Genomic DNA, 26,352 nt, shown 5'->3' with positions numbered 1-26,352 from the left:
TTACCTCCCCAAGGACTAGGGCCAGAGGCAGGGTTGGCAGGGAAGGGATGGAGGAAGGAGTGACATTAGGTTTTGCAGGAGCTGAGTCTTGTGGTGAAAGCTGAACACCCAGCCCCGCAGGAACCTTGATGCAGGAGTATCCCTGCTGGAGGCTCTGGGCAGAGGAGTTAGAATGTTTTGGAACTCTGGAGAAGGGGCCCTGACCGCCCTCCAAGCCTTTCTGATTGCCCCAAAGCCTCTATGAGAAATAGTTAAGGGGATGGGCCCAATCCCTCAAACAGGTTTGACATCTTTCAGCCTTCCCCTTGCACCTTTTCCAGACGAGGTGAGCTCCCAGCAGAAGACACTTCACCAGCAGACAAGTTCTCACCCCCAACAGATAAAACCGCAGAGCTCTCTCCAAAACAGACGCTCTAGGGTGAGGCTTGGACAGCACGCTCCAAGCAAGCCCCCCGCTCCCCCGGAATGGATGCTCCGAGGACTCCGCCAGCCCTGGGAATTTGACTGGGCTCCACACAAGCCAGATTTATGGTTACGGATGCCACCGGGGCCGTGGGCGAGCATTCTGTCCCCAGCCCACCCCCACGCCCACCCCCACCCCCGTTCGGGGTTTGCATACAAGGTCCGCTGCATACTTTTGCGTAATGCAGGGCCGAAAGAAGGAGCGACTACACAAGCCCCTGGCTCATCAAATGGCCACACGTTCCGGGCCTACTGTGTGACACGCTCTGTGCTGTGGTCTGCGGGGAAGGCGACATCCGTGCCTGGACATAAAATGCGAACTAGGGAAACAAACTTGTGGCCTTCCCCAGCGGCCTCTGTCAAAAGGGTCGGCCTTCACACGAAGACCGCAAGAGAACTCCAGCCGTCTGGTCAGCGGAGCGATACAACGCTGCTTGTGAACCTTTTCTGGCAAGTCAGAGAACCCCGCACTTGCCACACCCAAGATGGCCACCTTCCCAGGCCTGTTACTCAGTTCCGCTTGCCATTCCCAATATGGCACCACGAGCGCGCCGTGGGGGCGGGGCCAAGGGCGGAAGTGGGTGTGGCAGAGACGGGAGCCGAGGGGGCACGCAGAGTCTAGGCACCGGGCAGTGGGAGCCGCTGGGCCGAGGCGATGATTCCTCCGCAGGAGGCGTCCGCCCGGCGGCGGGAGATCGAGGACAAGTTGAAGCAGGTGAGGCTGGGGATGGGGAGCAGGAGAGGGAAGGGGCCGAGATCCGGGCCGGGGCATCTCCTCAGGGAGGAGGCAGGGCTGGGAGGGAGCACTCCCTGCGAGGAGATAGGGTTGGGGGCGAGGCCGTGGGGCTGGGACGCGGTGTTAGTTAGCCTCCAGCTTCTTGTGATATGCTCCGTCCGCTCCGCTTCCCCCAGGAGGAGGAGACGCTGTCCTTCATCCGAGACAGCCTGGAGAAGAGCGACCAGCTCACCAAAAACATGGTGAGTAACCCCTCAGGTGGGAGAGGCAGACAGGCCTCCAGACTGGAGGAGAGCCCTTTTTACAAAAAGCCTGGGGTTCGAGCCTGGGCCATGATGGTGGTAATGTGTGGGTTTCTCCAGCAGCAGTGTGGGGTGTCTCTTATCTAGCTCCCCCGTTTTCTGCTCCTTCACATACGATGCCGCAGCCCCTGCTGGCGCAGACTTTCAGCTTTCTCTCCAAGGTCTCCATTCTTCGTTCTCTCCTTCTGCAAACATTTAGCGAGACTGATTTATGTGAGCTGGGTAGTGGTCGTGTGTCATCCTCAATTCAGGTGATGATCAGAGGGCAAGGGTGGCCTGAGATTTTGAGATTACTGAGGGCAGAGAAAACTCAGCCTTCACCTCAGAGAGCTTTAGGGGTAGAAGGAGCTTTGAAAGCAGAGCTGGGATCTGGTTCTCTCCCCTCCACTTCTTCTTTTTTTTTTTTTTTTTAAGCTTTTCTTTATTTATTTGAGAGAAAGAGAGTCAGAGAGAGCGGGGTGAAGGGCAGAGGGAGAAGCAAGCTCCCTGCTGAGCAGGGAGCCTGATTCGGGACTCGATCCAGGGACTCCAGGATCATGGCCTGACCCAAAGGCAGATGCCCAACCAACTGAGCCACCCAGGCACCCCCTCCACTTATTTCTATGTAGCTTCTGACAGGTAACACTGAGCTTCAGTCAACTCATCTACTAAAAGAGGCAATGCCAACCTCCCAGCGTGGCTGTGAAGGTCGTAGGAGACAATGCATGGGAATGCATCTTGCATAGTAGTTGGTCTACAACAGGTGCTCAGCAAATAGGAGTTTCCTTCCTTATTTCTAGAGGAGACTGGAAAAGCTCATATTCAGTAGATACAAATTTTGGGTATGTGTTTAGGAACACAATCATAAAGTCCTCATCCTTATTAAATTATTAAATAGAGATTCACCCTTAGAGAGAGAGGTTTTGAAGTACTAGCAATGCATTTGAGGCTACTCTGTATGAAACTACTTCCTCTTCAGTCTAGGAAAGCTTCAGAGAGAAGTGAAATTGAGATTTGGCTTCAGAGGGTGGAAGGGAGTCCCTCCTGGGGTGATTATCTTAGAAGGAGTTCATTTAATGCATGGGTTGCCTCCTGTAAGGCAAACTTCATCCAGTTTATTTGGACCACCTCCTGTGTGCTCTGCACATGGTAGGTGCTGGGGATACGGTGGTGAACACGTACACCCTATCCCTTCCCTCTATTATCTAGAAAATCAGAGGAGGGGCGCCTGGGTGGCTCAGTCAGTGAAGCATCTGCCTTCGGCTCAGGTCATGATCCCAGGGTCCTGGGATCGAGTCCTGCGTTGGGCTCCCTGCTCAGCAGGGAGCCTGCTACTCCCTCTCACACTCCCCCTGCTTATGCTCTCTTTCTCTCTCTGTCAAAATAAATAAAATCTTTTTTTATAAAAGAAAGAAAACCAGAGGAAAGGCAGCAAATGCCAAAGACCTGGTGGGTGGGTAGAAGCAGTCCTGGGACAAGACTCAGTCCTGAGACTGGGCTGTCCCCCACAGGTGTCTATCCTGTCATCCTTTGAGAGCCGCCTTATGAAGCTGGAGAACTCCATCATCCCTGTGCACAAGCAGACAGAGAACCTGCAGCGACTGCAGGAGAATGTTGAGAAGACTCTCTCCTGCCTGGACCATGTCATCAGCTACTACCATGTGGCCAGTGACACTGAGAAAATCATCAGGGAGGGGTGAGCTAGGGCCAGAGGCTCACATTGCTAATACCTCTTGGGCCAGCAACGCTAAGCTTTAGAAGAGAGGGTTTGAATATATTTGAGCCTGGAGTCCCCTGTATTAATTCTCTTCTCTTCCAAATATCATTCCCTTGGTCCTTCCTCTTCTTCTTCCATCTGCCCAGGCTGATGCAGCTCTTTTCCTTCACAGCCCCACAGGCAGGCTGGAGGAGTACCTGGGGAGCATGGCCAAGATTCAGAAGGCTGTGGAGTACTTCCAGGACAATAGCCCAGACAGCCCAGAGCTCAACAAAGTGGTGAGGGGCCAGTGGGCTACTGTGGGAGGTTTGGGAGACACCAGTCCCTGCCCTGGTCTCATGAGGGACACTGGACCGTTGACAGCCACTCCCCTCTGCTCCTCTCCCCAACCACGCAGCTTCTGCTAGTCACTTGTCTATACTCTGTTTCTCCAGATTTGTCTATTCCGGGCTTCTCATATGAATGGAATCATATAATATGTGACCTTTTGTGTCTGCCTTCTTTTACTTCATGTAATGTTTTGAAGGTTTGGGCACATGGTGGTGTGTGTCAGTTCTTCATTCGTGGTATGGCTGAGGAACGTTGAATTGTGTGGATGGACCACATTCACCACTTGATGGATGCCTCACTTTTTGGCAGTTACAAATAATGTTGCTATGAACCCTCATGTATACTTTTGTGTGTGGACGGATGTTTTCTGTTCTCTTGTATGTTCTGGCTATCTGTTTCTTATTGGGTATATAATTTGCGAATGTTCTCTTTCATCCTGTGGGTTGTCCTTTCACTGTTTTGATGGTGTCATTTGTAGGACAAAAGTTTTTCATTTGACGTAGTTCCATTTATCTATTTTTTTTCTCTTGCAAACCCTTTTCTAACAAGAAGACAGGGTAATGGCCCATTGGGAAAATCATCGGCCAATATTTGTGAAGCACCTGTGTCTTGTAAAACTGTTTCACCTGTGAACATACAATTTGAGGGAACATGAGGCAAAGACATAAGCAGAGAGGGCTTCCTGGTGTTTCTTCTCCGGGTTAAAGGAAGTGAAGGCAGAGGAGGGGCCAGCTGGATGCTGAAGCAGCCGAACCCTCTCCCTTCCTTCCTCCCGTTGTCCCCGTAGAAGCTGCTGTTCGAGCGCGGAAAGGAGTCGCTGGAGTCCGAGTTCCGCAGCCTGATGACCAGGCACAGCAAGGTCGTGTCCCCTGTGCTCATCCTGGATCTGATCAGCGGTGAGGATGAGCTGGAGGTCCAGGAGGAGGTGCCGCTGGAGCACCTGCCCGAGGGAGTGCTCCAGGACGTGATCCGTATCTCCCGCTGGCTGGTGGAATATGGCCGCAACCAAGGTGAGAGGACCCAGGTGGCAGGGCCACACGGAGTGGGGTCTTCTCCCCGCTTTATTTCTTTAATCCACCTGGATTTTTTTTTTCATAAAAAGAAGATTAATAGGAAATGATATACAAGCAATAAATCTATAGCTTATGTGACTGTGCGAACATGTCCACAGCTCCTAAGCTGCACTTTAGGGGGGCCTTGGGCTCAGCAGGAGATTTTTAGGGAGAAAAGAGAGGCCAGTGGACAGCCTCCAGACCCCTGTGCTTCGGCCCATTTTTTACACTGGGGCTCCTTGCAACACCTTGGTTGGGAACTGCTGAAGTGTAGTGTTTCCTTGCCCATTTCATTTTTGGATTCTCCAGTTTTCCAGTATTGATAGAAAGTGCTGCAGGGAGCATACTTGTGTGGATTGCTTTCCTTATATAGGGAGTTCTTTGGGTGTTTTCTCAGAGATGCAGCTATCAGGTAGAAGTGTCCAAACAGATTTGTACCTTTCTGCCATTGGAAGCTCATCTCCAGGTAGGTGGGGCCAGTCCAAAGAGCCATCAACGGTCCCATGGCTCTTTTTTCTTCATTAATTTTATTTATCTTAGCCAGGGCTGTCATGGTCCTTTTAAAAAAAATTTGCATATCACGAATGGCTAAAGATACAGTGTGTTTTCATTCACTGACATTTGTTGTCTCTTTGCCTCCTATAAATTGCTCACATCCTTTGACCCCTCACCAAGGTGAATCTCAATGTTAATTTTATTTATTTATTTATTTCTAAAAAGATGTTATTTATCTATTTGAGAGAGAGAGGGTGTGCGCACGGTGGGGAGGGGCAGAGGGAGAGTCTTAAGTAGATTCCCTGCTGAGTGTGGAACCCGACGCGGGGCTTGATCTCACAACCCATGAGATCATGACCTGAGCTGAAACCAAGAGTTGGACGCTCAAGCGACTGAGCCACCCAGGTGCTTCCTAATTTTATATTTTTTATCTAAAAGAATTTTACCTTCAAAACTTAATTAGCAGTTTTATTGGGGGATATTTTCCCTTTTAAGATGGGTTAATTTGGGACCAGGCTATGTGGGTGGCTGGGAGCCATAGCAGATGCTAGGAATGAGTTAGCAAACTGAAATAGGCTCTACCACTGCTCGGCCCGCTGCATCTAGAGGGGAAAGAGGCAGGGACCCAGCTGCCACCACCCCCTCTCTCCTCAGATTTCATGAATGTCTACTATCAGATTCGCTCCAGCCAGCTAGACCGCTCCATCAAGGGCCTGAAGGAACATTTCCGGAAGAGCAGTTCCTCCTCTGGGGTTCCCTACTCCCCTGCTATCCCCAACAAGAGGAAAGACACGCCCACCAAGAAGCCCATCAAGAGGCCAGGTGAGCCCCCACTCATGCCCATTAAGCCCCACCCAGAAGGCTGTGTGGGACCTGCATGGCCTTTGGCCGCCCTGGGGTTAGCAGCGTCGGCCCCTTCAGAGCTTATCCTCCCAGTGGCCCCTGACTGTGGGTACAGAGGACAGAAAGCAGGTGTCTCCCCACCTAGCAAGTCCCCATCTATTGAAGCTCCATGCTCCGGGTGAAATGTCCTTGTGTGTCAGCCGCACCCTGGTAAGCCGCTGTCTCGAGCTGCCGAGAGATGCTGTCCTCAGCTGAAGGAGAGGCTAGGATGTTGCAGGGCAAGGGGCCGCCGGGAGCAGCACCTGGGAGAGAAAGCTCAAGAGCCAGGGGCTGCTTCCACCTTAGCCCACACTGCCGAGCTGTGGCTGCAGGGACATGCCCGGTGTGGCCTGTGGGACCCGCCCCTCGTGACAGCAGGCTGTGTGTAGAGTGTTTCTTGCCCTTGCCCCTCAGAGAGCACCTGCTCTTGCTCAGGCCTTTAATTGGGGTTTGGAGAAAGGGCAGCGTAGAAGCTGCCCTCAGGGGCCCAAGCGAGCAGAGGACTGGTGGCCCCAGCAGGAGGTGTACTGCCTTCTCCCGTCCAGTGCAGATCTCCTGGCCGTCATCTAAAAACCTGCTCCTAACAGAGACTGTGCTGAGCCAGCCTGCTGGGCCGCAGCTGCCGGCACTCGGTCGGTCCGTCCCTGTGCCTCTGTGTGTTGGGCAGGGGCTGTCTCCCTCAGTGAGGCTGTGAGGCTGCCTGCCTTGGCTTGTCTGGGCTCTCTTCTCCATCTCTTCTCTGACAGGCCAACGGCGGGGTGGGCAGACCTGGTCTGCACCGCCCCCAGAGTGTTGGCTGGCCGTGGTGGGGCTCACAGTGGGCCTAGTCTGTCCTTGGCTTGTGGGCCCTGGAGGAAGACTCAGGCTGCGAGGATCCCTGTGGTTGCTGCAGAGTTTCAAGATTGTCAGCAGCCAGGGGGTCGGGACTGATGTGGAAAACTAGGGAGCCAGGCCCCTGGGACATCCGCTCCTGGCTTGGAGGAGAGGAGCAGGGAGGCCTCAGTCGGTCAGTAATTTAATACCAATCTCGGCATCTCTGTGGTCACTGGGCACGTGATGGGCTTGGCGGCTGCCCGATCGGTGTCCTCGGTCTCCGTCCACGCCAGCGTGCCAGCGAGGCTCCTCAAGGCCCGTGTGCGGGCCCATCTGCTGCGGGTTTGCTGTGGGGCAGGAATCTGATTTGCTCATTAGCAGGACCGCTCACTGAATGGGGAGAACACAGGGAGACAGATGCTGAGCCGGGGCCATGAACTTGGTCATTAGTAGCTGATTGTCACGTGGTCCAAACAGAAAGAAAGGAGCCACTCCAGACCTTGTCCCTTCTCCCCCAGCTTTTTGGAGGGGGGGGGCTGCCAGAACCCAGGCAGCCTCACTGTGTTCAGAGACACGGCTGGGGGTAGGGGACGCAGGAGTCTCCAGAGAAGATGGACCAGAGTTACGTGTGGGGGCCTCTTTCCCGCTCCTAGTGCATCTTATTAACAAGGCAGCTGGCCTCGTCTGTTTTAAATGCTATTTTATTTCCCGCATTTTCTGCCCTGAGGTGTCTCATTCCCACAGAGGTGGCTGACCCTGGAGGCTGTAGGCACTGCGGTTTTGTTTTTGTTGATTTCACTTTTGATACTAACTGTTGTTTTTTTCCTCCATGCCGCGAGCATGCCGCCCCCCCCCCCCCCCCCGACCCCGCCACCATCTACCATCCTGCTTCGGTTAACCCCCAACCAAGCTTCTGAGTTTTCTCCGATTGCTTTGGGGGTTCAGGTGACTTTGGTGCATGGGGCCAGGCTGCCTCAGGGTCTCCAAGCCTTCTGTCTTGGGCACCGCTCTCCCAGGAAGCTCAGTCCTATATCACCAACTCCCGGGCTCTGCTTTCCGTCGACCTCCGTGTGTCCACGTCCCAGCACTGAGCATGCCCGGGAGCTCGGCCTCCTAGTGTTTCGGGCCGGGCCATGGGCCTCTCGGCCTTGGGTCCCCAGACTCCGCCAACCTGGCTGTGCCCTCTGGGTGTGAGAGCTTCGTCGCCGGCTCCTCCATCCTGAGCCTGGTCTATTCCGACTTAAATGCCACTCAGTAGTGTTTTTTATTTTTGGCTTCTCCTGATGGCTCTTTGCCCATCTCATCTCCTTCACCCACTGCATTTCCTAAAGAGAACTCAAATCCAGAACCATGAGGGTCAGGAGCAGAATCGGGAGTTCTGTGTGGGGCATGCCCCGTGCCTGTTCCTTCCTGCCCATCTGTAGCGCCTCCGGGGGGTCCTGGAAGGGGCCTGCTGGAGAGATGGCATGTGGGCATGCTCACTGTTGGGGGGCTGGGTATGGGGCTCGGGGAGGGGGGCAGGTGGAGGCCTGCTGCTGTTTTCTCTCACTCATTTCCTAGGTCTTCTTGTCTCCTCTCTGTGTGGTTCTGGTGACAGGCACGATCCGTAAGGCTCAGAACCTTCTGAAACAATATTCCCAGCATGGTCTAGATGGGAAAAAGGGGGGCTCTAACCTCATTCCTCTGGAAGGTAATCACCCTGTGTTCTTCTCCTCTTCCCTCCTCCGCCACCATGTGTGCACTCTCGTGGCAGGGCAGAGCCTCCAAGCCCCCAGGAGGGCCACGGGAGAGTCCCTGGGAGGGGGCAGGGGTGGGGACAGCCGGTGCCTGGTGCCGCTCACTCCAGCTGGCGCAGGGCAGGTGCCGTGGCCTCGGCCTGGTCCTGTCTGGCTGACGGCAGCTCTGCCCTCCCTGAGGCTTCCTACTCCCTCCCTGTCTCTGTCCTTGTCTCCTATTTGAATTCAGAGAAAGTTCTTTGTTATGGGCAGCCCTTTCACGCTCAGACCAGCAGTGGCAGGACCAAGCTGGCCTAGGCCTCCGGGCCACCCCCACCTCCCCCAGCTTTAGAAAGGGGAGTGTGTGCCACGAGGGGGATGGGCAGCCTGTAGGCCATGTCCCTCCTTGCCTCCTGTCAGAGGAAGGACAGCCCTGCCCTGGTGGACCTGACCTTCCTTTCAAAGAATAACCCTGGGGAACCAAAGGAGGCTGTCTCGTTCATTCAGCAGTGACATTTCTCTTAACTGCGAGTCTCCCCAAACATGGTGAGGTGGGTAAAGCCCCTGGGGCCGAGCATCAGACCCTCCGCAGCTGCCAGAAGCTCTCCAGAGCCTTCCTTGGTCGTCCCACAGGCTTTCTCTTGGCCTCGGGCTCAGAGAACCAGCTCTCAAGGACGGTCTGGGGCACTGCAAGTCAGGCTTGAAATGGCTGTTCCCAAGGTGGTCCGTGGCAGAGGAGGGGCTCAGAGCCCTCTCCGGTGCCCCTTCCCCTGCCCACCCCCCATCTCACATCCCCTCCTGGAGATCGAGGGCTTCTTCCCTGTCCCCGAGGGGCAGCCCGCCCAGCCCCTGGATAAACGCTGCTTGTGTCTGTATGGCCGACGTCTCGCTAGGTCACGAGCATGATTTCCGAGTTAAGCACCTGTCCGAGGCCCTGAACGACAAGCACGGGCCGCTGGCTGGTGAGTACTGCAGCCCAGCCCGAGGGCAGCCACCGCTGCCTTGGCCGCCGTCCCCGGAGGGCTCTGCTCTGAGGATGAGCCAGGCCTGTTTGCCTCTCTCTCTCAAGTCTCTCTTTTGGGCACTAGGTCTCCTTGCCTCTCTCCAGATGGGAGTGTATGCCTGGCTCTCGGGGCCTGGGCCAAGGGGAGAAGCTGCCGCTACTTGGAAGGTGGCTCCCTGGAGGGCAGGGAGCCCTGACATCTGACTCCAACAACAGCTCCGAAGCTCTGACTCGGAGCCCGTTCCTTTGCATGTGGGACCAGGTTGCCTATGGGCACTCCCTGCCCCAGCCTCCGCTAGTGGGACCCGGGTCTCCTGGGGCAGCTGACCAGCAGAAGCCCTCCCTTTCTGGGACTCATCGCCCCTTCTCAAAGTTTGACCCCATGCCAGCTAGCCTCCTAGCCACAGCCCACTGCCTTCTTAGACATTCCACGTCTGGCGGGGCTGAGAACTGCCTTCAGTGGCCTGGCATTTTCTCAGATGGGTGACCACGGTGCCTGCCTCTTTGAGGTGGGCACCCACCCGTGGCTGCCCTCTTTCTAGTACAATTCAGAATCCTCAGTCCTGGGGACAGGTACACCATAGCCAGGAAGCCGATTTAGGGCTCTTCCCTCTTCATCCCTTCATCCACTCCCCACCACCTCTAGTACCTGATGCTCTGGGACATAAACACTGTCTGGCAGAGCTGAAAATGAAGCCAGGACAAAGGCTGGATTCAGCCCTGTTTTTTCTCTTCGAAGCAGTCAGGCCTGCTGGAATGCTCTCAGCTTTCTGCCAGAACAGTCCGCCTGGGCTACAGGCCAGGAGCTGGGGAGACCCATGCCCCCCCAGCAGGGAGAGCGGCTGTCCCCAGACCAGCAGCTCAGGGGCACCGCTGTCCCCCCAGGGAGAGACGACACGCTGGACGTGGAGACCGACGCCTACATTCACTGCGTCAGTGCCTTCGTCAGGCTGGCCCAGAGCGAGTACCAGCTGCTGATGGACGTCATCCCTGAGCACCATCAGAAAAAGACCTTTGACTCCCTGATCCAGGTCCTGCCCCGCCCCACCCTGCTCCTGGGCCCCAACCAGATGCCCCCGCAAAAGCTGCAGCTGCAGAAGCTGGAGTTTGGGCCAGACCTCTTGGCCTGTAGCCTTCAACTGTAGCCACCCACTATCTCCACCATGTGTGTGCGGGGGGAGTGGGGGGTGCCGTCCCCTGCTGGGGCATGCTGGCTTCCCCCAGCCCCTCCAGCGGCCCTGACCGTCCCTGGGAGGCAGGTCTCACCGCTCTGCCCCCTCTGTGAGCCGCGTCCTTGCTCTGCTCTCTCAGGACGCGCTGGACGGGCTGATGCTCGAAGGGGAGAACATCGTGTCTGCTGCCCGGAAGGCCATCACCAGGCACGACTTCTCTGCCGTGCTCACCGTCTTCCCCATTCTGCGACACCTGAAGCAGACCAAGCCTGAGTTTGACCAGGTGCTCCAGGTATGTGGGCGGGAAGGCCCTTGGGGACATGGAGGGGGGTACCGTGCTGCCTGGCCTGGCTTCTCTGCCTTCACACGTCTGCTCCGAAGCTGGATGGAAGCAGTTTCTGCAGGGCCCTGGGTGAGAGGACTCCCTCCCGGGGTGACAGAACAGGAGGGGAGGCAGTGAGGGGCAGGGGAGCGGCTGGTAGGGAGTGGGGTCCGCTCTGCAGCTGTGTGCTTCCTCAGGGGACGGCTGCCAGCACCAAGAACAAGCTGCCTGGCCTCATCACCTCCATGGAGACCGTTGGAGCCAAGGCCCTGGAGGACTTTGCCGACAACATCAAGGTGCTTTCCCTCTCCGGGGCCACCTGCGGCCCTAGGAGCTGTGGGCAGGACCACCAGGCACCTGCCTGGGGAGCTCCTGCAGAGGGCAGGCCGCCAAGAGGGGCTGCTAGTCTCCTGTCAGTACCCACTTGCCTCCCTTTCTTTCCCAGGGAGCTCCTGAGCCCCTAAGGGGTGACGCTCCTGCCCCATTTTTCCTGTCCTGTCTCACTGGCCTGCGTGCCTGAGAGGTGCCCTGACCCCTGTCTGCCAGGAGGTGGCACCAAGAGCAGACCACCTGGGGCCCGGGGTGGGGCCCAAGGCCTTGGGAGCAGGTTCAGGAAACTGGGCTGTTCTTTCCACAGAATGATCCGGACAAGGAATACAACATGCCCAAGGATGGCACCGTGCATGAGCTCACAAGCAATGTAGGTGCTGCCCAAGGTCGCCTGGGGGGGGGGGCGGGGAAGAGGGCCTGGCCTGGCCCAGAGCCGGCATGCTGGTGGCAGGATGGGTGGCAAAGTACTTAGTGTCTCCAGTAGGGCAGGAAGCTTACAACCACCCTTTTCACGGGGCAGACCCCTGGCCCTGCACCCGCCTGGAATGGTCCAAGGGGGTGCGTTTGGGAGGAGATGTGACCTTGAGGTCCTGCCCTTGACCTTCTTCCTGGACCTGTTTTTTCCCCACACAGGCCATCCTCTTCCTCCAGCAGCTCCTGGACTTCCAGGAGACGGCAGGGGCCATGCTGGCCTCCCAAGGTACTCGGCACCTGCCAGTGGGGCCCCCTACCCATCCCCCACTCCTCCCACTTGTCTGGAGACATGGGGCAACTGGCCACCTCTGGGAGAGATCCCCTCCTGCCCTGTGGAGTGGGGTTTGACTGTGCCTTTCCTGACCCGACCTCCCTCCCTTCTCGCTCCTTCTACCATCCTCGCTCTGGAGAGTGGCACTCCCTGGTTCGAAGACGCCCTGCCTGCCTCGCCCCTCCTTCCGCATTTCTCCACCTGCTCTTGTGTCCGCCCGTCCTCCCGATTAGTCTCACACAGCTGACCGTCCCGTGGGCTGGCGTCTCAGGGCCAGCCTGGTGTCTCCCCGCTGACCGCTGCCCTGGCACTGGAGCTGGGGAGGTTGGCGTGGAAGGAGGTTGGCATTTCTGAGCACCGAGACCCAACCCAACTTGTTGGGGCCCCTGGGCCCTCCCCTCCCCAGTTTGGGGGCGAGGGAGCGAGGAGCAGCCTCTGGCCTGCAGTTCTCCAGATCCCCACTTGGCTGCATGCTCCCTCACCTTCAGGGGTCCAGCCAGGGTGTGTCCTGCCATCTGTGTTCTGGCTGTCGCGGGGAGGGGTCTGCTTGACTCGGGGGACACGGTTTCTAACCTGTGTTTGCACTTTGCGTCTTTCTCCCTTCTTTGTCTCTCCCCCTTTCCCTCTGAGTGCACTGCCTTTCACTCCGTAGTTCTTGGGGACACATACAATATTCCTTTAGACCCCCGAGGTAAGCAGCAGGGCTCTGCAGCCCCATCCTACCCCTCTGAAACCCCATGGGTGAGGTTCCTTGGGGACGGAGGCATCTGGACAGACTCAGGACCTACTGGGGAGTCGCGGTCAGGGGGGACATGGGTCTTTGGGGTGCTCCCAACTCTCTCAGCTCCCTGCAGGGCCACTTTCTGTCCCTGAGCTTATCCAGGTGGCACCCTGAGTGCACCCTCCAGGCTAGCCCAGCACCTGCCTGCCCCCTCCTTCCCCATCCACCGCCGCCGCCTGGCCGCCTGCTTGTTCAGGGGAGCCCGGTAGAGGAGGTTGTGGGAAGTAGGGGAGAAGGGGGAGAGGCCATGGGGAGCCTACTCTAAGACCCTGCTGTTCACAAATGGGATAAGTGGGCCTCATAGACAGCACCCAGCATGAGTCGGGGCTGGGGGGGCAGGGGGTGTCCCACTCCTGTCCCGCCAGCCTTCCTGCTGATCACAGGCCAGCTCATTAACCTTGCCACCCATCACCATAGAGGGGCTTGCCCTGGGTTCCGGGAAGAGGCTGAGGGAGTGCTCCCTGCAGCAGGCAAGGAGCCCAGCAGCCCAGCAGCCTCCACCCCCTGCCCTGAGCGCCTCTGCATCCAGTCCGCCTGAGGAGGGCTCAGGGGCCCCTCCCAGGGTTTCCAGAGCTGCTCCCGGGGCTGAGGGGAGGCCACAGAGGGTCCTGGCTGCTGCCACGGCTGCAGTAACAGGCCTTCTCTCCTCCCAGAGACCAGCTCTTCTGCCACCAGCTACAGCTCCGAGTTCAGCAAGCGCCTGCTGAGCACGTATATCTGTGAGTGCTGTCTAGCTGGCAGCCCCCGGCGCCCACCTCCCCTGCCTTTTCCCTTCCTCCCTTTGTGCCCTCCTGCTAGTCTTGGTCCAGTCCTGAGCCCCCTCCATGACCTTTGGAATTGTAACCTAACTTCCGGTTTAGGGGCTGAGCGGGGCTGGGCAGAGGGCTCCTGAGGCTTGTGGAGTCTGAAGTTAGGAGGGACAAGGACAAGGGTTGGAGTTGGTTCGAGGGCCATTGACTGGGTCGTTTTGGTCAGACTGCCCGTGCATGTAGCCACACCCTCCCTGTGCAGGTAAGGTCCTGGGCAACCTGCAGCTGAACCTCCTGAGCAAGTCCAAGGTGTATGAGGACCCGGCTCTGAGCGCCATCTTCCTGCACAACAACTACAACTACATCCTCAAGGCCTTGGAAAAGTGAGTGGCTGCAGGTGTCTGCGTGCGCGCGGCTCCCACCTGCCCCAGTCCGCCCGCCCACCCTTCCGGGGCTGCCCGTGCCCTCTGCCTGGCCAGGCGGGGAGAGCAACGCTTTACCCCTTGGAGTCCCAGGACCTGGGGCAGTTTAGGGCAGGCCCCACGGGTGCTGCTGCGGAGACCAGCAACCTTTGGGCCCCAAGAGCCAGTTTGATCCTCTGCTCCCTCCCTACCCCCCCCCCTCCAGGTCTGAGCTGATCCAGCTGGTGGCCGTGACCCAGAAGACTGCTGAGCGCTCCTACCGGGAGCACATTGAGCAGCAGATCCAGACCTACCAGCGCAGGTGGGCCCCGCCACGCCCTCCCCTCACCCCCAGGCTGTATCCTTCACTCACTCTTCCTGTCCGAGCTGCAGAGTGGGGTCAGTAATGGGGAAGTGCTCCCCTGTGGACCTGGCCCTCCACTTGCTGTTTAACCACACCCACAGGGTGGAGAGGGACCACCCACCCCTAGCACCACCTGCTCCCTGGGGGCTGCTCTGGCCAGCATTTCCAGAGGGTGCGGTGCCTAGGGTGCGGGCGAAGAAGAATGGGAAGGCTGCCTGACAGAGGTGTGGGGACGTGAGGCCAAGCGAAGAGCAAGGTTGCAAGAGCACTTGAACTTGCTGAACCTCGCTCTGCCGTGCTCCCACTGCTCCTCATCCTCGTTTCTCCTTGGTTTGTGTGTCTCCCTTTGTGTGTATCTCCTGGGAGTGGTCTCCCTCCTCCTTGCTTTGTCTGTCCTCTGCTCCCTCCTTTCTTTCTCATCTGCTTCTTGGTATTTACTCTCCAGGAGATCGATGTGAAGTGTAGCTGCTAGTATTTGTTCAATTTATTGAATTCTGTTTCCTGTTCTTAATTTTAAAAGCCAGCAGCTTGAACATTTTATTTTCCCAAGGAAAAGTCTCAGCTGTGCTCTGCTTAGTTGTGACCCAAATCCATTGCCGACCTCCCCCTCCCCTAGTAGATCAAGAGATTTAAAAAACAAAACAAACCAGCCCCTGGGAAGCAGTCCCTCCTCTACCTTCTGCCTCTCTCCCCACCTGGCAGCTGGTTAAAGGTGACTGACTACATCGCTGAGAAGAATCTACCTGTATTCCAACCAGGAGTCAAGGTGGGCAGAAGGCCTGGTCTGGGAAGGGTGTCTAGCAGATGTGATACTTTTTGTCACATTTCTGGGGGAAAATGGACTAGCATCCCACTGGGATGAGCGAAGGATGCCTGTGGCCACAGGGCAGCAGGAGAAAGGGCTGGGCTCAGGTGTTTGGGGAAGGAGCCAGTGGCCGGGCAGTTCTGCTCTGAGGAACACTTTCTCGGCCCTCTCCCACCACCCCCAGCTCAGGGACAAGGAGCGGCAGATGATCAAGGAGCGGTTCAAGGTGAGTTGGGGTCCCCTCCCCTCCACTGCTCCTTGCTGCTGTTACAGGGACATGGGCCCAGAGTCTTTGTCTTTCGGTCACTTCTTTTTCCACCTTTTTTGGCGGCCAGGGTTTCAATGATGGCCTTGAAGAATTGTGCAAGATCCAGAAGGCCTGGGCTATTCCTGACATGGAACAGAGAGACAAGATTCGCCAAGCTCAGAAGAACATTGTCAGGGAGACCTACGGGGCCTTTCTGCACAGGTGAGCACTCTGTCTCCACCTCCCCAGCCCTGTGCCCCCCACTTCCCCTGCTGGGTCTCTGCTCTGTTCTTCAAGAAAACCCAGAGGGTCGTGTACGTGTGGGTGGCAGACCTGTGCCCTGGGCTCTGCTGTGGGGCTGGACCGGGACATGACTCAGGGGCACCCTGTCAGGAGTGTCTTAGGCTGAGGTGGAGCTGGGGGGGCCGCCAGCCTGCCCCTGACCTCAGCACCTGGTCAGGTATGGCAGCGTGCCCTTCACCAAGAACCCGGAGAAGTACATCAAGTACCGCGTGGAACAGGTGGGCGACATGATCGATCGCCTCTTTGACACGTCTGCCTGAGCCTGCTGCTGTCCCTGCCTGGTTCTGCCAGATCAGCCATATTATTGGACAGATAAATCAGTGTTAACTTGCCTCTGGGCCTGGTGAGTTTGACATCCTTTGGGACAGGGACCTTTTTCCACCTCTTCTCCAGCCCAGAGCCCTGTCCCCGAGCCCTTGAGTCCTGGTCTGCATTTCTTCCTGGAGCTCCCCCAGACCAGCACTCTGCCAGAATACCGGGGTTCCTTCCCACCTTAGGTCTCATGAGCCTGAGCCTGCTTGGGCCACGTAATGGGTTCCAGACAGGAAAGGACAGAGAGGAAAGACAAAGGGCTTGTGCCCTCAGCTCCCTCGTGTGTACAAGAGCGGGAGGGTAAACAGCCCACCTCCGGCCCGGTTCAGAGCTGGGGGTGGAGAAAGCCCCCTCTAGCCCAGAAACGTGGGCAGGGCCCAGAGGGGCAGGCCACAGTACAGCCAGAGGGCATGGAGAAAAAGCAAACAGGATTGACCCGCTCATGGATAGTGTGGAAAATGTATTCCCCATCACCCACGGTCCTGAAAATCGGGGGTGTTCTACCTCCCAGGCATCCCCTACATGGCTGGAGCAGGAGTGCCCTCTCCCCGCGCCCTCTGGGGTGCTGCACTCTGCAAAAGGAGTTCTGAGAAGCTCTGGCCACCCTGTGTGGCCTGACCCAGGCTTCTGTCTCCTGGGGCCCGGTGCTCCCGGGCCTGAGGCCGAGCAGCAGTAGTCGCAGAAATGGGGACCAGATGACTGGTGCACAGTGGTGGTGACAAGTTCAGGAGCACAGTGGGGGTTGGGTGCAAAGTGGCAGCCCCACCTACTTAGGACAAAAACGAATAGCTGAGCTCAGCGAAGACAGACCCTTGAGGCGCAGGCGCAAGGCACCAGGGTGATGGGTTTATTTCATGCTCTGCTTGCCTGCTATCAGAAGGGAGAACTCAGAGTGGCCTAGGATCCTCCGGGCTTAGGGAAGAGAGTCGTCCTCCCTCCTCCTCTCTGCAGAGACCCTGTCATGGCCCTCCCTCTGCAGCCCCGGGCCCGGCCCTGTCACAGCCTGGGCTGCCCGCCGTGGGGTATGGCCTTGCAGGGCCTGGGTCAGACTTGCATGTTGCCCACATCCAGAGTCCAATGAAGAAGAATTGGCTACACACTACCCCCACCACATACACCAGGAAGAAGATGTGGTCAGCAGCCTCAGCCCAGCTCCTTCTTGACCCCTTCACTCCGGGAGCTTCTGGTGGGGGAGGAGGCAGGCAGTGTTTCAGGGCTCACCCAGCATGTTGGCCCAGAGCGGCAGCGGGGGCGAGCCCCGGGGGCTGTGAGCCTGTATCTCTCCCTCCCTTAGATTTACAACCCGTGAATGTTGGGGTCTGGCCCACTCCAGGCCATCTTGAGCAAAGAAGCACCCTTATACAGAGGCTCCCAGGGGCATAGTGTTATCTCGGGGAGTTTGAAGTCACCTGGGCCCTTAGGGAAGCTACCCTTGCTCTCTGCTCCATACCTGCGTCTTCCAAGGACAGACATGGTGGAGCCCAGGGGCAGTGGAGCCGGCCGACGGAATGCATGGAGCCCCTAACCAGCCTGGTGACCCTCAGCCCTACATGGGCAGCCCTATCGGACCTGCTCCTGGCCTTATTCCTCCCTCTACCCCGGCTCCAGGAAGGGGCCCCTGCCCACCTTCAGGATGTGGCCCTGGGTCCCCACGATCCTGCTCCTCCCCTCTCGGGGCTGGGCTGGGGCTGCTCTCGGTGCTGAGGTTGCCCCAGGCCGGCAGCGCGGCCAGCAGCACAGTCTCCATGGTGCTGACGGACAGCAAGAGCAGCAGCACCGTGAAGTAGTAAACTGGGGGCGGGAGGGGGTGGGGAGGTCAGGGCCAGGTCTGAGCAGAGCACCCCCCCCCCCGCCCCCCGGGGCCAGGTGAGGGGCGTAGGACTTACTGAGCAGCAGGTTGCAGGAGGAGGAGCTGGGCAGGGCCTGCACCAGGGAAGAGTGGAAGACAAAGTAGCCCAGCAGCAGGGTCACCTTGTAGGCCATGCGTTCGGTGGCCCTGAGGGGCAGCAGGCCCCCGCACATGTCAGCCAGCAGCAGCGCCTCCCCAGGTACCAGCAGAGCTATGATGGCCTTCAGCGCTGTGTTCTGCAGGCGCAACTGGAAAGAAAGTCGGGGCTTTGTGGGGGGGTGTATAGGGGGCTGGGCAGCTGAAAGGTGGCACCATGGCCGCTGACCACAAGTTTCACGCCCCCATCAGCCCTTGTCAGCCACGTTCCAACTCACCGTCACCTGGAAGCAGGGCACCAGCTGCTGGGGTGGGACTTGGGTCTTCAAATCCCGAACTACGTATTCCCTCTTGACACTCACGATCTCGTTCACCGCGCGGGCCCGGAACTCCAGCTGTAGCACTGGAAGGGGGGCAGGGGAGAATGGGGAAGTAGGAAGGAGGTGCCCCTGGCCCTGACTCTCTCGGGAGTATGCGGCAGGGACAAGCCGGCATCCAGGGCTGATGGAGACTTCTGATGGTGGCTGGGGGCAGACTGGGAGGCGAACGCGCTCTGTGCACGGGCTGGGCAACACCCCACGTTCTCTCCAGCCAGGGGAAGGGCCTTCTCAGATTCAGAGGTGAATTTTCATTGTAAAACTAAATGCACTTGGCCCCACTTCTTGGAGGGGGACGTGGTCTGGATTCATCACCCAGGATATCCTCTCACACCTGCAATATTAGCCTCAGGGCGGGCAGCAGCTTTAGTATTTCCCAGGGGAGAGGGGTGTGAGGCAAGGGTGGGGGTTCTGGGGCAAGCTGGACATCACCCGTGGGTCTGTGGGATATTTACTGGGTGGCTGCAGCAACTTTGGCCTCTAGGCTTGACAAAAGCAGCCCAGACATTGCAGTTTGCCTGGCTGTTGAGGGCAGCTGCAGGGGGCGGGGGGGGGGGGGAGCGGCACGGAGTGGGGGATATTTAGGAGGTGCACATGAGAAGCAGGCTCTGCTCTAGGGTCTCTTCAGCTCCCCTAAGCCTGGGCTGGACTGGTGTGAACAGTCTGGCTGGCTGCCCCCATGTCAGATGTCCGCTGACATGGCTCCAGAGGCTCCCCCTCCCCGACCCCACCCCCCACCCCCCAGCTCCTGTCCAGTCAGCACCAGTGTTGCTGAGAGCATAGAAGCTGAGGTTGCAGTCGCTCTGGTCCCTGGGGAAGTGGAGGAGCTCAAAGTCACAGTTGGTCTCCGAGGTGAGGGCCAGGTACAGGTCGACGTGGCCGTCGGGGTCCACTCGGGCCCGCGGGCTCTGGTCCTGCCAGTCCACCCAGAGCCTGTTGGTGGAGGAAGACCGCACAGCAGGAGGCTCGGCCGCTTCTCAGAAGGGGGAGGTGGGGGAGACCCCAGCCTAGCCCAGCTGCCCTCTCCTGCCATCCCGGTTCCAGAAGGGTGAGGGGGACACGAGGCAGTGGGATGTGCCTGTGGTCTGGCAGGGCCACCGGGGAGGGGGACAGTCACTAAGGAGGGCCTCCTGGCCCAAGAACTCTCGCCTCACTTACGCCTCCTGAATAGTGAGTCCCGGAGTCCAGAGTGAGTCCCAGGGCAGTGTGACTGCATGCTGCGGGTGGACACTTGTGTTCCAGGCCAGACGAGTGTCCAGCCAGGACTGGCAACAAAAAGAAGCCACTAAGCCTACCGCTCCCATATATATGCAAGCCACTTGGCTTGGCAGTTTCACGAAGACCGGTACTTCTGAGCTGGAGGAGGAGAAGTTTCTCCCATCCCACCTTTCCCGCCCCCGGGCTCTCACCAGCCGAAGCAGCAGCATGGAGGACAGTGTGTACCGCAGGATGTCCTGAGGAAGGGGGCAGTGTGTCACCCGGGGGTGGGCGCTACGGGACAAAAGGCAGGAGCCCCCACCACTGGCTGGGGCTATCTTGGCCCATCCCCGGCTCAGCACCTGGGCCCTATTCCCTCCGTGGCTGGAGGACACTTACCACGTTAAATACATTGGACACAAACACCTGGACATCCACGAGCAGGGGCGCGCTCCCATTGTTCGGAATCTGGATGGTTTCCTGAACCTCCTGGGGCCAGTTGAAGTCCAAGAAGGATGGCCAGGCTGAAGGATGGAGGTCAAGGTCATTTGGGTGGGTGCCCTGGGGTCCAAATCCTAAAGCCTAATGACTTTACACTCTCCACCTACCAAGTGTTGGCGAGCGAAATCCATGCCCCTGGACCAAGGGCCCGGTGGTGCCGAGCCTGAGGAAGGCCAAATGGAGCAGCAGGGGCTGCAGGGCCATCATCAGGGGCTGCATGGAAGGCTGGATGGAGCAGCAGAGCCTAAACTGCAACCTCAGTTTCAGTTGCTTCTCTGGGGGACTGGGCAGTTAGAGGCAGGTGCTCTGTGCAAGGGCTCTGGGGCCTTGGAGCTGGCATCCCACCCCAGGGTTCTGCAAACACCTGAAGACAAAGCACAGGACCCAGCCCCGCCCACCCTGCACCTGTCTAGGCTTCCCTGTCCCGCTCCATTTCCACCACCTGGAAGTTGCCCCATTCAAAGACTGCCAAGCGGACCAGGCAAGCACACGTTCCCCCCCCCCCCCGCCCCAATACACACACCTTTCCCCAACTCCATCCTTCCGATCTGGGCAGATGCCATAGGCCTTCCTGTGTTTCTGCAGCGGGTGCTTGCCCGGTTAAGTACTCAAGCCCTTGCCAAAGTGCTCTGCACTCAACATCGTGAGATCCGTAAGCCCTTGAGAGTTTTCCTGCGTCTCCTCAAACACTGAACTGATTCCATGTAAAAAGCCTGGAAAGGGCGCCTGGGTGGCTCAGTCGTTAAGCGTCTGCCTTCGGCTCAGGTCATGATCCCAGGGTCCTGGGATCGAGTCCCACATCGGGCTCCCTGCTCAGCGGGAGCCTGCTTCTCCCTCTCCCACTCCCCCTGCTTGTGTTCCTGCTCTCGCTGTCTCTCTCTCTGTCAAATAAATAAATTAAAAAAATCTAAAAAAAAAAAAAAGCCTGGAAAGGGTCAAGAACTCCAGGAGTTGGGCAAACCCGGGGCAGGGTAGAGGCTAGCTCATGAGCAGAGCTGTGGCATTCCTGCTCCGATACCGGATTCTCAGCCTGCTCCAGCCCAGCGGTGCCTTAGAGCTGCTCCTGGGTGCCCTGGAGGAGGACTGGTGGGGGTGAGGCACCTTCCCTAGCCCAGCAGAAATGGAGACCTGACCCCAGACAGCTGTAGTGAGGGAAGGAAACCCCAAGGCTGAAAGTGGGTGGGCACGGATTGGTCTGCAGACACTTAGAAGGGGCCCCAGAGAGCTGGGAGCGGGGAGGGACCCGCCACTCGCTGGCGCGCGAACGTTACTAGGAACACACATGGTGTCTGTGCCTGGCCATCGACCCACTTATCGAGTGGGCTTAAACGCTCCGCCTGCCTTTGTCGCAGGGATAGGTGGCTACTGGTTCGCTGATCTATATATACCCGGTGCCTCTGGATGGCCACCTGCAGGGAACCTTGGTCGTCCTGCTCTTCCCCATCTCAGGGATTTCCAGGGGAACCTTAACTTGGCTGCCTTCGGTGTGGGCCACCCTCTTTCCCTGTGGATCAGCAAAGCACCTTGCACCCATCCACCCAGAGGCTTCAGACCACGGAACTTCCTAACCATGAGATATGCCGAGACACAGCGCGTGATTGCGCGTGAAAAGGTTTGGTATTTTATTAACATGAAATTCCCTCCCCGATCCCCCGACCTCTGACTCCAATCCTTTAACACCAAAAGCATACTCGCTAAGTGTCCTCAGGTCGCATTAACTGTCGGGATGCCACTGGGGGCATTTTGGTCCCGCCAGGACGGGCCGGGTACCAGGCTCAAGGCCGGGCTGCCGAGTGTCGCCAGCACAGGAGCGGAGGTCCCGGCCGCCTCGCTCACGTGCGTCACGTCAGTGGACTCGCGCTCCAGCACGCTGCTGCCGCGGGTGCCCGGCGCCGAGATGCACACGCGGCCTGAGGCTCTACGTGGGGCACGGCGTAGCAGACCCGCGCAGATCTTGCGGAAGCCCTTGCGGAAGTGCTTAGAGACCAGCGCGTAGACGATGGGGTTGACACAGGAGTTGGCGTAGGACACCAGGTGCGAGAGGATGCGCAGCGCGTAGGTGGCGGGCGTCAGCGGGAAGCGACCGAACCACACGCAGAGGATAAGCGCGTGGTGAGGCATCCAACAGAGGCAGAAGAGCGCAGCCACGATGATGATCATGCGCGTCACCTTGCGCTTGGCGCGCCGGGCGCTGGAGCCGGCGGCCACCGGGTCAACGGTGCGCCAGAGGTAGCGCAGGGTGCGCGCGTAGGTCAGGCCGAGCACCAGCATGGGCAGCAGGTAGCTGAAGACAAAGGTGCAGAGGTCCATGGCGCGGCGACGAGGCGCGCTCCACGCCGGGTGGCACACAGTCAGGTTGGCCAACTGCGACTGGCGGTAGTAACTCAGGTAGGGTCCGGAGAAGAGCAGCGACAGCCCCCAGATGAGCCCGATGGCAGCCAGCGCGTTGCGAGGCGTGCGCAGCTCGCGGGAGTGCAGCGGGTAGCGGATGGCCAGGTACCTGTGGGTCAGGCCAGGAAGGGAGACGAGTGAACAGGTGGATTCGCGGGGGTAGGGCCAGACCCTTACACCTCGAACCCCTCACCCTCTCTCGAGGAGGGTCCCTAGCACACGGTGGCACCGCACTGGCGGGGAGCAGCCCAGACATTCTCAGCTGCTTTGAGATGTGGGGCGGGACCGCAGCAGGAAAGGCGCGCGTGCAGGCCACTCATCTGCTCTTCCCCGGACTATGGCCACAGTCACACTCCACCCGGGGAAGGCACCCCAAAGTTGAACCGGCTTTGGGGCTCCGGGAGGCTGTGATTACCCACCAGTGACGGTGCCGGAGAGGTAGGACCCAGGCGCCTTGAGGCCCTAGCAGACAGCCTAGAGACACCGGAAGGTACCGCGAGGGAATTCCTTAGAGAAGCCGACGCTCTATGGGTCTCACCAGCGCTCTCGGAAACGAAACACTCCCGGCTCAGTGGAACTGGGAGGTACATGGGGAAGGTGGCCTCATCTCGCTGCCTGTCCAGGGACGGTCAGGAGGATGTGGGGGTAGAGGGGGCAGGGGAGATACTGGAGTCGGACCCGGATTTCCTCCCCAGGAATCATCCAGGTGTCCTTCCAAGCTCCAGCGGGGAGGATAGAGGAGACCCTCCGGCGTTCTCCTCTCTCTGGGCCTGGAGGTGGGGGGTGAGGGGCGGGGGTTGGGTCTAGGCACCCTCGGGCGTGTTCGCTTGAACTCTGGCGTGGGCCCTTGCTTAGGACCCAAATTCCGCAGTCCGGACCGGAGTCGACTGCGCCGAGCAAACCGTGGCTTCGAGGCTAGCGAGGTGGAGGCGCCTACGTTTGACGCCAGGAGACAGACCGTTGGCTCCACGCACACGATTACTGGATGGGGAGACTCTGAACAAGTCACTTCTGAACTCAGTCTCATCTGTAAATTGGGCACAGTATTCCCTCCCGTCCCAGCTTCACAGAAGCACTGAGCTCAAGCGAGAGGAAGCACGCAAAAACGCAGCGGGCTCGGAAACGCCGCGCTTTGTCAGGCGCCGGCGGCGCCGGAGAGCCGAGGTCTGCGGCGTGGAGCCGCGAGGACGCACCTAACGGAGGGACACCGCTCTCCCCTATTCTTATTCCCCCGTCCTTCTCCACTCCAGCTTGCCTTTCACTCTCTCCCGGTCCCTTTGCCTTCTTAGTGTCCTTTTCTACTCTCCGCGCGCCCCTCCTCGAGCCTGGAGTCCCGCTCTCTTCTTCAGCCCCCACCTGGGTGCCTGACCGCCGGGCCGCCGGCGCTCTCCCTCACCTGTCCAGGGAGACGGCGGCCAGCGTGAAGCTGCTGGCGTACATGGTGAGGAAGATGAGGAAGTGCACGGCCTTGCAGAGCAGCGAGCCGAACACCCAGCCGTCCAGGGTGTAGATGGTGGCCTGGAAGGGCACGCAGCACACGATGAAACACAGGTCGGCCACGCCCAGGTTGAGGATGAACAAATTGGTGGTGCTGACCGCCTGGCCGCCGCGCAGCAGCACGGCCAGCACCAGCGCGTTGCCCACGGTGCCCACCAAGAAGATGAGCGCGAACAGCATGGGCACGATAACGGCCTCGGGCTGCCAGCTGTCCCTGCCGCCCGCCTCACTCGCGTCCTCGGCCCCGGGGCCACCCGAGCCATTCATGGCGCCCCCCGAACCCGAGGCTGCCCCGGCTCCCGCCGCCGTCTGGGTTCTGGCGAGCGCGCAGCTCCCGCGGCTCCAGCCGCTGCAGCGCCCAGCGCGAGTCGCGGGAGCTGCGGGCGGAGCGAGTCTCGCCTGGCCGGGGCGGGAGGTGGGGGTGCGCCGGGGTCAGGGGGAGGAGCGAGCAGCCGGAGGGGTGGGATGGGCCCCGCGGCAGGAGGCCGCGCGGGGGGCAGGGCTGTGGGGTGGCCCACCCCGGGGACAGGGGCCGCGCCTGGTGCCCGCTCCCCCGCCCGCCGGCGTCGTCGACGCGCTCCAGCACCCGGAGCTGGTCTGCGCCGCGCTGTGCGGCGAACGCGGGAGTGGTGGAGGGACCGACCCCTGGGGCCTGAGTGTGCGCCGCCGAGCCCGGAGCGCCCGCTTGGGACCACGCACACCTCTCCCGCAGCCTGGCCGGCGCGCCGGGCCTCCCGGAGCTGGCTTGGGGGGCGTCCTCGGAAGATTCCCGGGGAGGTGACAAGGGGTGGAGGTGGACGGAGGGGCCGCGGCTTTCCTCAGCTGGCGAGGTGGACGGCACTGCCGCGTGCTGCGCGCCTCTTCTGTGTGCCAGTCGCTGTCCTTGGCGTTGGGCCTCCGTTCCTTCAGTACTGTGGGATCATAGTACTTTCTGGGGGGGGGGGGGGGCTCTAGTGAGCATGGAATGAGATGTGTGGCCTGAAGCCAGTTAATTGAATCTCAGTGATTCAGATTCCTGTCTCCTCGCCCTAGTCCGATATCCAAAAAGGGAAAACATTAAGGAAATAGCAGAGTCCCAGGAGCATTTTCCTGCATGGCCAGGAGGGTGTCTAGGTTGCAATAAAACTTAAATAATTGTTTCTAATTTTGACAAATTAAGCATCAGGCGCCTGTAACTCGGAATCGTTGCTGTTTCTATAGAATGACCCACATCCCTGCTCCCGGTTCACTGGTTCTGAAAATCACCACCTTCTGCCACTGTAGCTTGATCTCTGCTTCACCTTTCCCTGCCCTGTTCATTGGGTCCCAGTGTGGAACATTCTTGTTCCTCTCCACTCCCCACCCCCCATCCCAGGATTTCAGCCCTGCAGCCCTACTCTTATTCCTTTGGGCAGGGAAACCTTATCCACACCCCTGCCCTGCCTGCCTGCCTATTCACCGAATAGAAAGATAACAGCAGTTCATATTTATGAAATGCTTGCCATTCATTTGTTCAGTAAGCATTCATTAAGCACCCACCCCTTTCCAGACATTGTTCTGGGTCCTTAGGATATACCAGTGAGCTCTAGAAAGATCAAGGCTCTCCGTGAACTTCCCTTTAGCAGAGGAGACAGACAATAAACATAACTCAAGTAAGTAATTAACCTATTACAAATTGATAAGTACTTGCAGGAAAAATATATCAGGGTAAGGGAATTGGGAGTACCGTGGTAGTGGTGATGGTGCAATTTATTTTTTTTAAGATTTTATTTATTTATTAGAGAGAGAGACAGAGAGAGCACAAGCAGGGGAAGCTGCAGGCAGAGTAGGCAGAGGGAGAAGCAGGTTCCCCGCTGAGCAGGGAGCCTGATGCAGGACTCAATCCCAGGACCCTGGGATCATGACCTGAACCGAAAGCAGACATTTAACCGACTGAGCCACCCAGGCGCCCGTGATAGTGCAATTTAAAATACGGTGGCCAGAGGCACTGGGGTAGCTCAGTCAGTTGAGCATCTGACACTTGATTTCAGCTTAGGCCTTGATATCAGGGTGGTGAGTTCAAACACACACTGGGCTCCATGCTGGCCATTGAGCCTACTTTAAAATAAAATTAAATTAATAAAATAATAAATAAAATAAAATAAAATAATAAAATAATAAAATAAAATAAAATAAACAAAATAAAAAAGGGTGGCCAGGCAGATCTCATTAGGAAGGCGATATTTGAACAAAGACTTGAAGGAGATGACGGACCTAGAGTAGAAGATATCTAGGGGAAGAGCAATCCAGAGAGAGCAGTCACTGCAAAGATCCCAAAGCAGGAGTGTGCCTGTGTCCCTAAATAAGGAAGCTCCTATGGCTTGAGTTGATGAATAAGGAAATTGGCAGGAGAAGAGGTGACAGGCATGATATGTACAGATTTTCCCATTGCAAGGAATGTGGCTTCTA

At 58.4% G+C, this 26,352-nt stretch overlaps 3 protein-coding genes across 9 annotated transcripts; 1 reads left to right on the top strand and 2 right to left on the bottom strand.

Moving 5' to 3' along the window:
• Positions 1–1,061: 1,061 nt before the first annotated feature.
• Positions 1,062–16,024, top strand: EXOC7 (exocyst complex component 7). Of its 7 annotated transcripts, XM_044921758.1 has the most exons (21): positions 1,062–1,177; positions 1,375–1,440; positions 2,991–3,175; positions 3,369–3,474; positions 4,314–4,536; positions 5,728–5,895; positions 8,366–8,458; positions 9,377–9,445; positions 10,372–10,517; positions 10,798–10,950; positions 11,178–11,276; positions 11,618–11,680; positions 11,944–12,010; positions 12,708–12,746; positions 13,490–13,555; positions 13,848–13,968; positions 14,213–14,308; positions 15,053–15,116; positions 15,340–15,381; positions 15,491–15,624; positions 15,863–16,024. In XM_044921758.1, the coding sequence occupies exons 1-21, from the start codon at positions 1,118–1,120 to the stop codon at positions 15,963–15,965; spliced, it is 2,163 nt and encodes a 720-aa protein (XP_044777693.1). In that variant the 5' UTR covers positions 1,062–1,117; the 3' UTR covers positions 15,966–16,024. The 7 variants fall into 7 exon arrangements, with proteins under 7 accessions (XP_044777693.1, XP_044777694.1, XP_021536513.1 ...); XM_044921759.1 differs by lacking the exon at positions 9,377–9,445; XM_021680838.2 differs by lacking the exon at positions 12,708–12,746.
• A 989-nt stretch (positions 16,025–17,013) lies between these two features.
• ZACN (zinc activated ion channel) lies at positions 17,014–20,241 on the bottom strand. Its single transcript, XM_021680841.1, is given in 10 exon segments — positions 17,014–17,051; positions 17,054–17,200; positions 17,644–17,808; positions 17,904–18,114; positions 18,241–18,365; positions 19,103–19,272; positions 19,498–19,604; positions 19,749–19,793; positions 19,936–20,060; positions 20,145–20,241. Coding segments are annotated over 10 exon segments (1,230 nt in total).
• Positions 20,242–21,741: 1,500 nt separating this feature from the next.
• Positions 21,742–24,192, bottom strand: GALR2 (galanin receptor 2). The gene is made up of 2 exons (XM_021680732.1): positions 23,825–24,192; positions 21,742–22,537 (listed from the first exon to the last, which is right to left on the bottom strand). Exons 1-2 carry the CDS (start codon positions 24,190–24,192, stop codon positions 21,742–21,744), a joined length of 1,164 nt encoding a protein of 387 aa, XP_021536407.1.
• Positions 24,193–26,352: the final 2,160 nt, after the last annotated feature.

The sequence above is a fragment of the Neomonachus schauinslandi genome, chromosome 15 (assembly GCF_002201575.2).
Source record: "Neomonachus schauinslandi chromosome 15, ASM220157v2, whole genome shotgun sequence".
Lineage (NCBI taxonomy): Eukaryota > Metazoa > Chordata > Mammalia > Carnivora > Phocidae > Neomonachus > Neomonachus schauinslandi.
Note: the sequence above shows the minus strand (reverse complement) of the source record. Positions and strands in the feature narration are given on the sequence as shown.

Excerpts from the sequence above, each read along its gene's own strand:
- EXOC7 (XM_044921758.1), top strand. The coding sequence starts at position 1,118 with ATGATTCCTCCGCAGGAGGCGTCCGCCCGGCGGCGGGAGATCGAGGAC. Across the intron at positions 3,176-3,368 it reads GAGAAAATCATCAGGGAGGG|CCCCACAGGCAGGCTGGAGG; the intron begins GTGAGCTAGGGC and ends TTTCCTTCACAG. Across the intron at positions 8,459-9,376 it reads TAACCTCATTCCTCTGGAAG|GTCACGAGCATGATTTCCGA; the intron begins GTAATCACCCTG and ends ACGTCTCGCTAG.
- GALR2 (XM_021680732.1), bottom strand. The coding sequence starts at position 24,192 with ATGAATGGCTCGGGTGGCCCCGGGGCCGAGGACGCGAGTGAGGCGGGC. Across the intron at positions 22,538-23,824 it reads GCCGCCGTCTCCCTGGACAG|GTACCTGGCCATCCGCTACC; the intron begins GTGAGGGAGAGC and ends CCTGACCCACAG.